General features: G+C 36.6%; 1 protein-coding gene across 1 annotated transcript; it reads right to left on the bottom strand.

Moving 5' to 3' along the window:
• Positions 1-139: 139 nt before the first annotated feature.
• LOC113094052 (thyrotropin subunit beta) lies at positions 140-2,907 on the bottom strand. The gene is made up of 3 exons (XM_026259694.1): positions 2,586-2,907; positions 2,296-2,502; positions 140-1,332 (listed from the first exon to the last, which is right to left on the bottom strand). Exons 2-3 carry the CDS (start codon positions 2,455-2,457, stop codon positions 1,093-1,095), a joined length of 402 nt encoding a protein of 133 aa, XP_026115479.1. The 5' UTR covers positions 2,458-2,502; positions 2,586-2,907; the 3' UTR covers positions 140-1,092.
• Positions 2,908-16,347: the final 13,440 nt, after the last annotated feature.

Raw genomic sequence — 16,347 nt, 5'->3', positions numbered from 1 at the left:
ATTTTATTTGCAAATATAAACCCATTTTATGAAGGCTAATTACAATTATATCTAATTGTGTAAAATTATGTTTGTTTGTATTACTTATATTTTATTTATTTATTAAGGAAAATTCTAAATCACAATAATTAATGCAACAGTGAATCACTATGGGATGTTGGACAAATAAAGGAAAATCAATTATATATTTAAAACTGTAAATGTCCTAAACACAACAGAAATACACTTTCACTTGGAAACCACATTGCTATGTTATGACCATATAAATAATTGGACATTTTTTTAATGATCTGTTCTGCTTTTTAGTCAAAGCTTAATGAAGGCAAAAACTGATTGTGATAGTTATGGAAGCGGCACTGAGAACATAAATCGCACAGATCCCGAATTTGCATACATTTTTCATAATATGTCAATGCCAAACCAAATTTTATGATTCATGTTTATTTTTCAGTTTTCACGACATCATTTATATACTTTGGTAATAAAATGTGTGAGTCATCACCATCATCAATCAGTAACAGTTTAAAAATACATTGTCCTTAGACACACATGCATACGTATGTAGTTGGCAAACTGTGCAATTAATATATAAATATATTTTGCAAGCCTTTCTGATGTAACCTAAGAAGTCAAATAAATTGCTCTCATACATAAAAGATCAAGGTAAGAATAGTTCATTGTTATGTGGAGATTTTAATTGTTATTTTAGTTTAGTATGTTTATTCTGGTGCTCTAGTAATGTTTTTTCTATGGAAGCATATGCTTGTTTTTTTTTTTGTTGTTTTTTTTTTTAATGTGTGAATATTATTTTTACAGAGTTACAGTAAATGAGACTTTAGTGATGAATGCAGACATTTATAGTGAAAAAGATACAGACAGGAGAACCACAATGAAAAAAGACTGTCTCTCACCTACAATATTCATCAAGACATTATAACTGAATTTGGTATTTGTGTGTATATTATATATACAGCATTGTTACAAAACCAGTCACATTGTTTACTCTCTCTATAGCTGAAATGAGAAACACTTTCTAAAAGAAGGTTATCAGAACTGAGTTTTATTGTGAGGAAAGCCCCTTGTCGACTGATGTCAGACGGCACGCAGGTGCTCGGAGCATTTGCTGGGAGTGTGTTTGGGCTTGTAAACACACTCGTTCCTGGTAGTGTTGCATTTTGTGCAGCGGCACCGGCGTGCCACCGGATAAAAGAAGAGCGGGTCAATGTGGACAGGACAGCCGGGCATCTTAGCCGAATGATAGACCACAGAACGATGCATGCATCCTCTCTGAATCAGGAAACGCTTGCCCACAAATCCTCTGAGGTTTGTGTCCTGTCACACACACAAAGTAGTACAGTATAGAATGTTTAGTATATTTCTATCTGCAATATATTTAATCTAATCTACATGAATGCCAAACAGAATGTATTTATGCTTATTACTAATTATTGCCTATCGTGTATTTCTACTTGTTGTTTATTGTAATAAATAAAGTATATTTCCTCTAAAACCAATGAGATAGTGTGCAGAGAAAAAAATCCAAGATAATACAAAAGAAGAAATCAAAAGCTTTGCTCCATCTTGCCCATCGATTCTCAACATGTATTGAGATGTACTTTTATATATATTTATATAATGCAATTTATATTGAGATGTACTTTTATATAATGAAGAAAGTGTGTAACATTATTATGATCTGATTTCACATGTCGTCTTTTGATGTTTAGGTTCATAAACAACATGGACAAAATATAAAATGGCTTATGAAAGACATCTGTTCTTATTATTGGTGTTTCACATGTGTGTAATGTCCCCAGAACAAGTCATTTTTTATGAATACTACTCTGATTTTTATGATTCACTTTCTCTTACTCTCTCACATATATATATATATATATATATATATATATATATATATATATATATATATATATATATATATACACACACACACACACATATATATCTTTGTTTCAATTTCCTTCTGACACACAAACACACACCACATACACAAAAAGCATATGCTAGATTAACTATACTTTTAACATAAGTTATTGCTTTTTCATGTATAATTAAATATATTTAATGGTAAATTAAATATGATCTAAATATTTCTTATTCAGGACCAGATGCTCTGCACTTCATTGTCAAAGAATGAATAAAACTGAAAGCGTCGTTCATCATGAAACCTGCTTATCTCTGGTATGGAACTGGTCAGTTGTCCGAATTATTGTACACATTATTAGATCCCAGAAGCATGCTCCATGATCGTATTGTGAAGCTGCCAGCTCTTACCTGTGTGAAGCACATTCCGCTGCACATGGTGGTGTTGACGGCCATGCAGTGACCGCACTCGTGTCTCTCCACGTACAGCGTGTAGTTCTTCAGAGAGCAGGCCAGGAGAACATCTCCTCCCAACACAAACAGCAAGCTGCAAAACAACATCTTCATCCTCATTGCCTCTCCAAACACTAAATCTTCCTCTGGAGGATTGCTGGTGTCCTGGTCAATGTAGTTGAGAATCCTTCAATATAACAAGTCAGATTTGGATTGGGTCAGAGTTGCTCGTGTGCTTTTAGACTCACGCTAATCCCATATGATCTGTGTGCCTCTTATCTCGCGGTGTGGGGAGGGAGGGTCTTCAGGGTGATCCTCCAGACTGGAAATCAACGTGACACCGGGCCGAATGGCCAGCCGCGCACAGCCCCGTTCATCTCTTGATGTAACTCTTCAGGTAAAACCAAGTGTTCGGTGGAATTGGTAATTCTGCATCGCTATTTATCATTTCAAACAAACGCATCCCAGTGAGAATCAGGGAAAACATCTTGCATTTTATTTTATTAGCACCGTGGCTTTAGCATTTAAGAATAATTGTATCTTGATCAAATAAATAATAGCAAATTTTACATCTTTAGATCTCCCTTTTATATGAACATCTAAACTTCATCACAGTTGCAATTTCTAAAGATCAGTTATATACACACACACACACACACACACACACAGAGATTAACCTATCTAAAAATGTTTGATACCCTATCTAAAATGTATTAAGTAGTGCAGCTGTTTCAGATATTTTGTTAATGTTACTGATTACATTTGATGAGTTTTGATCACTTTTCTAAATTGCCAACGGATGTGTTCAACTGTTAATCCTTTTGAAACGTTTAGAGCAGGTAGGGTTAACCTCACGGTAGTGCTCTGATTCCTGTCAGACTAGCAAGAAGCACAGTCATCGCAAAATCAGACTTTAGCACCTCGTTTTACTTTGAGATCATTCTAACTCCAATTTAAAATGATAAGAAATAGTTGAATAGCTCCCACACTGTTGACATCAAATCTTTGCATAGCAAATAGGACAGGAAAAACAGGAATCTAACAATGCCTTGAAAAAAAAAACACACACACACACACAATAAAACATAAAGCATATACATAAACCCAAATAGGAAATAAAACAGCTATCAGATAAGCATGTGTCTCATTCTGTGTCAAGAGACATTGATGTCTTATATTTTAGAGCAGTCAATGCAATTTGGGAACGAAATCAATTAAATCTGTATATGGTATGTGTGTGTTTGTGTGTGTGTGTGAGAGAGAAATCAAATAAAAATCAGTTATAAAGATGTGACTCCCATTGTAATCTTTAACATCCTGTGTAAGCGTAATTTAATGACACTTTTTTTCTCTCTAAAACTGTAATGGATTACATCTACATTTAATACACATCTTACATATTTCATATAAAATAGAAATATAATTTATTAACTCTTTTTTTTTGTCTATGTTTTTATGTTACACTGGGTTTTTGCTAAGCTTTCCATGCAAACTGATTTCTCTGTATCAAGCTGACCAACTTTCAGCTACTTTCTGTATTATTACAGTCATGTTCGTGATGCGTTTCTCGCCATGTCCCAGTTCTGTTGGCTAAATGGGGCTGTGTGCGGAGACAGCAGGCATGTTTCACGTGTTTGGTTGATTACCTGGACAATGTTTTGCTGTTCTAATCCCCACTAATGCTTCCCTCTCCACTGCTGGGACATGTGCGGCCACAGCATGCTTCCAAACCTCAGCTGTAGCAACCGCACCGCACCGCACTCACGCTCAAACACACACAGAGAAATAAAACATCACAAATAGCCCAATAACTCAAAGAAAGTGTCAGGCATAAATATATGCTTAACAGGTTACACAGTACAAAATGTGCTTCATGATTTCAGTCTACTGAGTTTATTAAAAACAAAAATATATTATTTATTGAATCATTTATAAGACAGAATAAACCTGACTACATAACTTTACCATTTAAATAGTTCCTTAAGACAATAACCGCACATTATTACTTTTTATAGTATTTTGGGGTGTAGTGTGACCTTATTCACAATACAGCACGCCTCGAGTACCTTATTGCTTTTATAAAATGGTTAGCACACAATAAAAAAGTCCTTCCACTACAAAATCCTGACAGTAATAGTAAACGGCAAGAGAATGTTTCGCTAAAACATGCCTCGTCTTATAGAGCTCAAACTAAAACTTTTCGTCTTTTAGTATAAAACAGACAAATTGGTACAGCGCAAGTTTTCAAGTGTACAGTGTAAATGAACACAGAATCACATCTAAACAGACATCTACACTCTAAAAAATGCTGGGGTGTATGGACTAATCCAACTTTTGGGTTAAAAATGTTATTAACAAATTTAACCCAACATTTTTTAGTGTAACAAATAGAGTAATATTTCCTCCACACTTTGGAAACTGTGGACTTTCACAAAGATGCGTGCATTGCACACGTCAACATATCTCTCACACAAGAAGAGTTTCACTGATGGGAAGAAGGCTGTGGTTCTCAGAATTAAAGGCAAATTATGCAACATAACGCCAGCATTCAGCATTTTGCTGAAATACATAATTCATGGAACAGTTTTGACACTATATTATTGATTGTTTATGTTGCTCAGGGTGTTGCAGTGATACACAGAACCGTGGTGTATAGTGAAAACACAGCTGGTGACCAATCAGAATCAAGGACTGGAACTAACTGATTGAAAATATAGCTAAAAGTACTTAATGAACTGTTGAACTCTGATTCTCCTGTCATTAGATGTGTATATGATTTCATCGCATAATTCATCATGACACCTGAAAGAAAACATGTTAAATTCAATAGGGCTACCGACAATCGATAAGACTGTTAAAACCAGAATTAATCTTTTTCGTGCTCGTGATATGTATCTAGCAACTATCATGTAAAGGTCATGTAAAGGTCATATGAAAGAAAATATATAAATAATGTTAATACACTGTGACATTTTTTGTGTGTGTGTGTGTGTTTGTGGCTTATATTCAACAGTTTACCAAAATCATTGAAAATTAATTCTGTTTGAGTAACCAAAATCAATGAAAAAAAGGCAAAATAAATGGACAGAGAAAGTCAAACAAAAATAAAACAATATAAATGCTATACATTTTAACAGTTAAAAGTCTGTATTGAAAAATGCAAGGTTGAAAATTTTGGTTTGAATTAAGTCATATATATATATATATATATATATATATATATATATATATATATATATATATATATATATATATATATATATATATATATAAAGTCATTAAGTTAAAATAATAGGATGCACATATTAATTTTACACATATGCTATAATGTGCATCTATGCATTTTTGCTGATGTTACTTTAAGAAATTATTCTCTGATTTGACCCTTGAAAATATTTCTGTGTACATGTAATCAGGTTGATTCATATTAAATATTGTAAAATATATATTTAATAGATAAAAAAAAAAAAAAAAAAACTCTGCAAAGAATCTTTCAAACTGGTATATAAAAAAAATACAAAGCCATACAGTCGGTCTCCGGTTCAAATGTTCAGGTCAACTGAGCAGTGAAATATGACAGACCGAAGGAGAAAAGCCTCAGCGTGGGGTCAGGCGTGTGTTTGTCTTGACCACAGCATTGACTCCAGGTGACTGTAACTGAATCAGTCTATGTTTAGTGCACTCTCAGCCTCAATAATCAGTGTCGGGGTTAGCAGACTTTATATAATTAGGATGTTATTTGAGCCCTTTAGAACTGAAAGATTCTCTGTGGTGCTCAGAAGATGCCAGGAGGATAATATATGGTTGTGCAATCAGTTACATTCACAGTATCCTGCCAACAAGTCGACCTGGTCACGTTGTGCTAGAGACATGGAAGTAAACGCTAGAGGGCAACATGATACACACTGGTCGCTTCGGGATAAAACTAGGTCACAAGGATACATGACCCATCCCTTTTTTATGATGTCTCCTCCACAACCATATCTTCTGAGGGACAGACACATTTCAGCCAAGGTCAAAGGTGAAAGAAGAAAGTGCATTATTTATTTATTTAATATACATATAGATATTCCACTATACATAAAGTCTACTGTATATAACACACATACTGGAGGTCAGAAGTTTGGAACAAGGAAAAGAAAGTCTCTGTTTTTGTTTGATAAAAAATACAGTAAAAAAAAGTAATATTATAAAAAAGAAAATTTAGTATTAAAATAACCATTTTCTATTTTATTCCAAAATGTTATTTATTTCCTTTATGCAAAGTAATGGTACTTACAAATGTTGAAAACTTTTTTTTTTTTTTTTTTTTTTGATGAAAAGAAACATTTTATATTGTAACGTTTGAAATGTTCTTACTTTCACGTCTGACAAATTTCAAGCATCCCAGTGAAAAAAAAATAAATAAATAAAAAATTAAAGTTAATTTCTTTTTTTAAATCATTCTTACCCTAAACCATTTGTACAGTATTATTTTAAAAAATGAATCAATTATTATAATTGTTAACTGTATAATATTTTTGTATTTTGACTTTTTCAAAAACACCACCTGTGTACATAAATTGATTGATACTACAATATTGTGGCAGACTGCCAGTGTCCCGACATCAGTCACCCCTGGCAACACATACACAGCAGCTGGCCAGCAATCTCCTACTTAATATAAACACTATATATACACTGATGGAGAAGATTAAGACAGAGCATCTGCGTCCAGACATTTGTGAATGTCTGTACGGCTTTGGTTTGCTTTTCCACCTTACAGAAAGCGATTAATGAGAAAGAACCAGGAAGAACTGGGGAACTCTCCGCTGGTCAAGCTTGATCCCTACTGTCCGGCTGAAGTTTGCCATCTTCACTCCACCTTCTCCTGCACTTTCAAAGGAAAATCCTAAGGGGACAATCCCTTTATTTGTTCTCACTATTGCACAAGAAATAAATGCATTCTCCAGGCTGAATGATTTGGCTGTCTGCACCTCTTTCCCCAGTGACACAAAGCCCCCCCAGAGGCAGGTCTTTCTCCAAATGTGGAAGAAATCATTTACCACCTTGCTGAGGTCTTCGTGCGGCAGCAGCTGTCAGAAGTTGATGCATGGCCAAAACCAAGTGGCTGGGGAGCTTATGTGCCTACGGATGCCTATCTTCAAACATCTGAGGTCGTCGCAGAAGGAGAAGAATGGGCAAGTGGTGAGTTGAAGTGTCTCCTGGACTTGTTGCTAATGGTGAGCCACAGTGGGTGTATTAAGCCTCTCATAAAAAAATAAATAAATAAATAAATAAAAAAAAAACACACACACACAATTTGACCCCAAATAACTAGTAAATTAGACCAATCTCTAGTTTTTAGATGTCCACGATACTATCTGAGGATTTCCAGTCAGGATTTAGACTGTCATACTACTGAAACTGCTCTAATTAGAGTTACAAATTACTTGCTCTTATTTGATTGTGGTTGTACCTCTCTATTAGTGCTATTGGATCTTAGCTCTGCATTTGACACTATTGACCACAACCTTCTTTTGGCATCAGTGGAAGTGCATTAGCATGGTTTAAATCAGGGGTGGGGAACGTTGATCCTGGAGGGCCTGTGTCCCTGCAGAGTTTAGCTCCAACCCTAATTAAACACACCTGAACAAGCTAATCAAGGTCTTCAGGATACAGGTAGGTTTTTCTTTTTCAGGGTTGGAGCTAAACTCTGCAGGGACACAGGCCCTCCAGGATCAACGTTCCCCACCCCTGGTTTAAATTATACTTATCTGACTACCATCAGTTTGTAGAAGTGAATGAAGAGGTATTATATCAATGTCAAGTGAGATATGGAGTACCTCAAGGCTCAGTACTAGAGCTATTACTCTTTACATGTTACCCTTAGGAGATCTCATCAGGAAACAGGTTGTTAGCTTTCACTGTTATGCTGATGATACTCTGCTCTATTTCTTAGCGACCTGGTGAAACATCCCAATTTTGAAAAACAAACAGAATGTGCAGTCAATATATATAACAAATGGATGAGTAATCTCTTGCTGCTAAATTCTAAAAAACAGGTGTTAATTATTGGACCTAAAACCTCAGCATGTAGAACACTAAGACTTGATGGCTGCTCTGTCAGATCTTCGTCATCAGTAAGGAACCTAGGTTTGCTATTTGATGGCAGTCTTTCCTTTTTAAAGCCACCACGTTTCAAGCATTTGTAAAATGGCACTTTTTTTTCCAATCTTAAAAATATGTAATTTTGACCTATGCTTAAAAACAGAAATGTTAATGCATGCGTTCATGACCTCAAGTTTAGATTATTTAATGCTTTGAGTAGTTGTTCTGCAAGCTCAAACTCCAGCTGGTTTCAAAATGCTGCAGTTAGAGTTCTTACTAGAACCAGGACATATTAGCCCAATTCTGTCAACATTGCACTGGCTCCGTATTAAACATTTGTATAAATTTTAAAATATTATTACTAATAAAGACTTATTGCATTTAAGTCCTACATGTACGCTGCAATTTGATGCCTGGAATATCAAAATCAATGGTGGCTGGCAGATCCTTTTCATATTTGACACCTAAACTGTGGAAATAACCTACGTAACATACTCTGTCAGACGCACTGTCAATTTAAATCTAGATTAAAGACCCATCTCTTTAACCTGGCTTATACTGACACATTTCTAATTCAAATTCATTAAAAGATTTTTAGCCTGCCTGCAAGCGGGAACACACTTCCCATAAAACACAATGTGCTTGATACATGGTTCAAAGAATGGCATCTACGCTAATATTAGTCTATTTATTTCTTACTCCAAGGTCACCATAGCAACCAGATCCAGTCTGTATCCAGATCAGATGGTCACTGCAGTCACTCGGATCCAGCTCAGATGGTGGCTCAGCACCTAAAGGACCTCTACAGACCTGAAAGACAGTGGAGACCAGGATAACTACAGGTGCTTCTCGAATTAGAATGTCGATGAAATTCACTTATTTTAGTAATTCAACTCAAATTGTAATAGTCATGTATTAAATTAAATGGACACAGCCAGAAGTAGTCTAAGTCTTTGGTTCTTTTAATTGTGGTGATTTTGGCTTACATTTAACAAAAACCCACTAATTTAAGATCTCAACAAATTAGAATATGATGACATGACTAATCAACTCAAAACACCTGCAATGGTTTCCTGAGCCTTCAAAATTGTCTCTGACAATCATTGACACCCTTCACAAGGAGTATAAGTCACAAAAACGCATTGCAAATAATCTGGCTGTTCACAGAGCGCTGTATCAAAGCATGTTAAGTTGAGTGGAACGAAAAAGATGCACAACCAACCGAGAGAACCGCAGCCTTGTGAGAATTGTCAAGCAAACTGGATTTAAGAATTTGAGTGAACTTCACAAGGAATGCACTGAGGCTGGGGTCAAGACATCAAGAGCCACCACACACAGAAGTGTCAAGCAATTTGGCTATGGTAGTCGTATTCCTCTAGTCAAGCCACCCCTGTACCACAGACAATGTCAGAGGCATCTTACCTGGGCTAAGGAGAAGAAATGGACTGTTGCCATTGGTCCAAAGTCATTTTTTTCAGATGAGAGCAAGTTTTGTATTTCAGTTGGAAACCAAGGTCATAGAGTCTGGAGGAAGGGTGGAGAAGCTCATAGCCCAAATCGCTTGAAGTCCAGTGTTGAGTTTCCACTGTATGTGATGATTTAGGGTGCAATGTCATCTGCTGGTGTTGCTCCATTGTGTTTTTTGAAAACCAAAGTCACTGCAATGGTGCACCCATTTACCAAGCAATTTTGGAGCACTCCATACTTCCTTCTGCTGACCAGCTTTTTTAAGATGCTGATTTCATTTTCCAGCAGGATTTGGCACCTACCCACACTGCAAAAAGCACCAAAAGTTGGTCAAATGACCATGGTGTTGGTGTGCTTGACTGGCCAGCAAAGTATCTATGGGTTATTGTCAAGAGGAAGATGAGAAACAAGAGACCAAACAATGCAGATGAGCTGAAGGCCACTGTCAAAGTGTAATGATGAGACAGAGAGGTTCGGATCCATGTGCAGAACTTTTAATGAGAATGGTCAGACAGGCAATGATCAGCAACAGTGTCAGTTATATAGGGATAACCAGAATCGAAAACAGGAACAAGCAGATGTCGGTGGCAGGCAGCAGAGTCGGTATAAACAATCCAAAGGTCAGGTACAGAGAGATCAAACACAAGGAAACCGCTCGGAAATGACAGACACAGCAAATCAAGACTTGGCAGTGAGTGTGCTGCTTATATGTGTGTGTAAATGAGGTGCAGGTGTGGCAAGGAGATTGACTGAGGAATGATGTGCAGGTGTGGCAGGGTGATTGTGATGCAGAGACTAATGGGAAATGTAGTTAGGGTGTGGTGCAACAGATAAGAGGTGCTAGAGTCCGAGTGACATCTGGTGGTTAATGTGGAATTGTCCTGATTGGACCACCTCAGCAGTGCCACAAACTGATCACTTCCATGCCACACTGAATTGAGGCAGTAATTACAGCAAAAGGAGCCCCTACCAAGTATTGAGTACATGTACAGTAAATGAAAATACTTTCCAGAAGGCCAAAAATTCACTAAAAATGTTTTTTATTGGTCTTATGAAGTACTCTAATTTGTTGAGATAATGAATTGGTGTGTTTTTGGTAAATGTGAGCCACAATCATCACAATTAAAAGAATAAAGGACTTGAGTCTGTGTGCACTGAATTTTATTTAAATTAATTTAAATTAAATGTATGAATTTAGCAGACACTTTTATCCAAAGCGATTTACAGTGCATTCAGGCTATCAATTTTTACCTATCATGTGTTCCTGGAGAATTGAACCCCCTGCTCTACCAATTGAGCTACAGGAACACAAGTTCCTTTATTAGATTTCTACACAAGTTTCACAATTTGAGCTGAATTACTGAAATAAATGAACTTTTCCACGACATTATAATCTGAGATGAATATAATATAATGATATATGACAGCAAAGGAACATTTATGATATAAAATTAATAAATATCTCAGGTTCTGCAATATTTCCACTTCATTCAATTTATGATGATCTTGTATTTCAATTTATGATGATCTTGGAATGGCCGGGGAAGGGCTTCGAGCTCAGGAATGGCCCAAACCTAGAGTACCTCCCAAACAGCAATTGAATAAATGGACAGCCACCAGATTAAGAACACCCCCGAAATATAGCTTTGAGTAATGGCTGGGGCTGATTTATTTTTTCTGTGGTTAGGTCTGATATGGTAGGGTTGATTTTTGGATTGGAATTTGAAGAGATCGTGAGCTCCGAGCACCTAAGAAAACCGAAAACACTCATTCACGCAGGCATTGGGCCTGCCCATTAGCGGAAGTACAAAGGGGGTTAGGATGGAAATAATGGCATTGCTAGATGTTGGCTGTGGGAAAGTAGAAGGGTTTTGCTTTTTAGATAAATTCTAAGTGATCACACCAGTAAAAGATGAAATATTTCCCTAAATTAATCCTGCCAGAGGAATTGCATGAAACTTATGTCTGTATCATCTCGGTGAGGTTTAGACATGCACAGTAAGGCAAATGTAATGTCTTCAGATATTTCTGGAAATAATGCCTTGGCTTTGGTTAAAAAAAATATCATCTTCATCCGACAGAATTACGTCATAATGTCGTTAAACAAATTATTGCCGCAAAACCTGTGTTTCGCGTCTTCACCTGAAAATTAATTGATTTTCAATGCATGGTCTGCTCAACTAGTGGAGGCGGCCTTAAACTGAGCGGGACACTTTGCTCCATGTGACTAGTAAGTCAATTCTCAAATAACCATTATGATGATTTTTGTTCCATCCGCTTAAATGATAAAAGTACTTGCGCTGTAAAAACTATTAAGACTGTGTCTGTTCCCCAAATAGTGAGGTCAAAATATAAATATAATGTAGGATCTAGAAAAAATCTTATCGCAATTAAACCAGAAAAATGTAAAGTAAATGAACAAAAACAATTTTTTACGTTTGGGCTCAAAAATATTAGATCACTCACACCAAAAGCAGTTATTGTAAATGAAATGATCACAGAAAATAGTTTTGATGTACTCTGCTTGACCGAAACCTGGCTAAAACCAAATGATTATTTTGGCCTAAATAAGTCTACTCCAGCAAACTACTGTTATAAGCATGAGCCCCGTCAGACTGGTCGTGGCGGGGCTGTTGCAACAATATATAGTGATATTCTCAATGTTACCCAGAAAACAGGATACAGGTTTAACGCATTCAAAATACTTCTGCTTAATGTTACTCTGTCAGACATGCAAAAGAAATCGAATGTATCTCTTGCTCTGGCTACTGTGTATAGACCACCAGGGCCGTATACAGAATTCCTAAAATAATTTTGCAGATTTCCTCTCAGACCTTCTAGTTACAGTTGATAAGGCGCTAATCATGGGAGATTTTAATATTCACGTTGATAATACAAATGATACATTAGGACTTGCGTTTACTGACCTAAAGAACTCTTTTGGAGACAAGCAAAATGTCACCGGGCCCACTCATCGTTTTAATCATACACGAGATTTAATTATATCGCATGGAATCGATCTTACTGCTATAGATATTGTACCTCAAAGTGATGATATTACAGACCATTTCCTTGTATCGTGCATGCTGCGTATAACTGTTATTTAACTATATGTCTCAGCGATACCGTCTGGGCAGAACTATTGTTCCAGCCACCAAAGAAAGATTCGCAAATAACCTGCCTGATCTATATCAACTGCTATTTGTACCCAAAAATACACATGAATTAGACAAAATGACTGACAACATGGGCAGATAGACAGTAAAAGAAATGGACACAGCGACCCCATTGGAACTCAATTGAGACAAGTGAAGCCCATTTTTAGCGTTTTTTAGCACTTCCGTTTCTGACGCGCAGACTCAAACGAAGCTTGACAACATCAGCAACCTGTCTGACAGATGTAAATCTTCTAATTGGGTGTGCGTGCAAACTGCCATCGTTAATCTTGCGGAGACGGCGAGCTTGAGAGGGGAGTTCTTTGTCGTGAGTGAGCAGGAGTAAGTATTCTGATTAATTATTTTGTATAGTATTTTAAAATGTAACGCCAGTACGCCATATTAAGTTAATTGCCTGCGAGCTTCTCCTCCTGTCTGTACGGTAATGCGACAGAGAGACGAGTGGTTATGAAGCAATCGTTAGCCTATTTTTTACAAAAATTGTTTATACGGGGCCATAATGTAACATAGAAGGTAATGGAGCCCTTTATACATTGTCGTGTATCTTTAGAAATAAATAATGGACAAACGGAGTCTTTAAACGCCTCAGATGTAAAGTTATTCGCTGTCAAAGTGAAGCCAAAATGAATGGGAGTCAATGGGAATGCTAACGCAAGTGAAGTTCTGCTAAAAGATGGCAGCCCCCACCCGACTTCAACTTCCGGTCGAGGTCCTTGGCCCCTGCATGGGCACCATTTTCTCTAATACATTAGAAACTGTTGCCCCCATCAAATTGAAAAAAGTTAGAGAAAAACGTACTGTGCCATGGTATAACAGTAATACTCACTCTCTCAAGAAAGTAACTCGTAGTGTTGAACGCAAATGGAGAAAAACTAACTTGAAAGTTTTTAGAATTGCGTGGAAAAACAGTTAAGTCCAGCTATAGACAGGCTCTAAAAACTGCTAGGGCAGAGCATATACACAAACTCATTGAAAATAACCAAAACAATCCAAGTTTTTTATTTAGCACAGTGGCTAAATTAACAAATTGCCAGACGCCACCTGATTCAAATATTCCACCAACGTTAAATAGTAATGACTTTATGAATTTCTTCACTGACAAAATAGATAACATTAGAAATACAATAGCGAATGTAGATTCTACAGCGTATAATACTTCAGTTTCATCCATCGCACCCAAAGATAAACTGCAGTGCTTTACAGCCATAGGACAGGAAGAGCTAAATAAACTTATCACTGTATCTAAACCAACAACATGTTTATTAGATCCCGTACCCACTAAATTACTAAAAGAGTTGTTACCTGTAGCCGAAGAACCGCTTCTCAATATCATAAACTCGTCGTTATCTTTAGGTCACGTCCCAAAACCATTCAAGCTGGCGGTTATCAAGCCTCTTATTAAGAAACCAAAACTAGATCCTAGTGTACTGGCAAATTATAGGCCTATTTCAAATCTTCCATTTCTGTCAAAAAATTTAGAAAAAGTTGTGTCTGCTCAATTGAACTCCTTCCTGCATAAAAATGATCTGTATGAAGAATTTCAGTCAGGTTTTAGGCCCCACCTTAGCACAGAAACTGCACTTGTTAAAATTACAAATGACCTGCTCCTTGCGTCAGACCAAGGCTGCATCTAATTTCTAGTCTTACTTGATCTTAGTGCTGCGTTCGACACCATAGATCATGACATACTCATAGATAGATTACAAAACTATACAGGTATTCAAGGGCAGGCTCTAAGATGGTTTAGATCCTACCTGTCCGATCGCTACCATTTTGTTTACTTAAATGGGGAGTCATCTCATTTATCATCAGTAAAATATGGAGTGCCACAAGGATCCGTCCTAGGTCCCCTTCTATTTTCAATATACATGTTGCCCCTTGGTAATATTATTAGAAAATACGGAATTAGCTTCCACTGTTATGCTGATGATACTCAGCTATATATCTCAACGAGACCAGATGAAACTTCTCAATTATCTAAGCTAACAGAGTGTGTTAAAAATGTAAAAGATTGGATGACAAATAATGTTCTCCAATTAAATTCGGATAAGACGGAGATATTAATTATTGGACCAAAAAACACTACAAAGAATCTTGTAGATTACAATCTGCAACTAGACGGATGTACTGTTACTTCCTCTACAGTCAGAAATCTGGGTGTCATATTAGACAGCAATTTGTCTTTTGAAAATCATATTTCCAATGTTACAAAAACTGCATTCTTCCATCTTAGAAACATTGCCAAGCTACGAAACATGTTATCTGTTTCTGATGCAGAACATGCAGCAGCTAGAGTCCTTAGCAGGTCAAGAAAATATGATCATATTACCCCAATTTTACAGTCTCTGCACTGGCTACCTATTAAGTTCCGTATCAGTTACAAATTATCATTACTTACCTATAGGGCCCTAAATGGGTTAGCTCCTGCGTACCTAACTAGCCTTATACCACGCTACAATCCATCACGCTCCTTAAGGTCACAAAGCGCTGGACTTTTCATAGTTCATTATTAGTTCATTATAGGTTAAACTAATTTTACTTTGTTGGATCAGCAGCTATGCTAATGATGTCTCTATTTTGTTTCTATGTTTTGCCACGGGATAACTAGGATTTACACAAGCTCCAGTCTGGATCCAGAACACCTGAGAAGAGATGATGCTGACCCTCAGAGGACCTCAGATGATGCTAACCCTGAATCAACAAACAGAACTAACAATTATTGCTACATGTGTGACTGCATCATATAACAATTATTAATTAATAATATTAATAATGTTCATCGTCTAGCTGACTACATCTTGTATTAATTTTTTCAAAAAATCCTGTCAGTCTTCTGATTCTGAAAATTATTGTGTGGCGCGATTAAAAACGAAACAAAACAAAAAAACTCATGGTGCCATTGCATTCTATTACACACTATGAGCATGACTAATCCCAGTGGTCCACTTCACATTGCTTTTATATGCAATTTTAACTCACACTTTCCTATTTACGATCATTCTGGTAGGACGTGAAGGCAGCATTAGTGAAAACTGAGAGACAATGGTAGCTTTAGCAACATGATGCATAATGCCTTCTTCTTCTGGAGCTGGAGGCACTTTTGTGCAAAATTTGCTTTATACTGACCCTTATTCACAAAGCAGTCCAGTGTAAAATTGTTCGCACAAACATAAACTAATTCCGATAGAGTTGAGAGAGCATTTTCTTCAAAAACAAAATTAATCCACCTCGTCTTCAGTGGCTCAGATTTCAGGAGTTAATGGAGAGAGCTTTGTGG

Source organism: Carassius auratus, unplaced genomic scaffold (assembly GCF_003368295.1).
Source record: "Carassius auratus strain Wakin unplaced genomic scaffold, ASM336829v1 scaf_tig00215236, whole genome shotgun sequence".
In the NCBI taxonomy this organism is placed as follows: Eukaryota; Metazoa; Chordata; class Actinopteri; order Cypriniformes; family Cyprinidae; genus Carassius; species Carassius auratus.
Note: the sequence above shows the minus strand (reverse complement) of the source record. Positions and strands in the feature narration are given on the sequence as shown.

What these genes read in the sequence shown, in the direction of transcription:
- LOC113094052 (XM_026259694.1), bottom strand. Translation starts at nt 2,457, where the DNA reads ATGAGGATGAAGATGTTGTTTTGCAGCTTGCTGTTTGTGTTGGGAGGA. An exon ending in GCGGAATGTGCTTCACACAG is followed by an intron (nt 1,333 to 2,295) that starts GTAAGAGCTGGC and finishes TGTGTGTGACAG; the next exon opens with GACACAAACCTCAGAGGATT.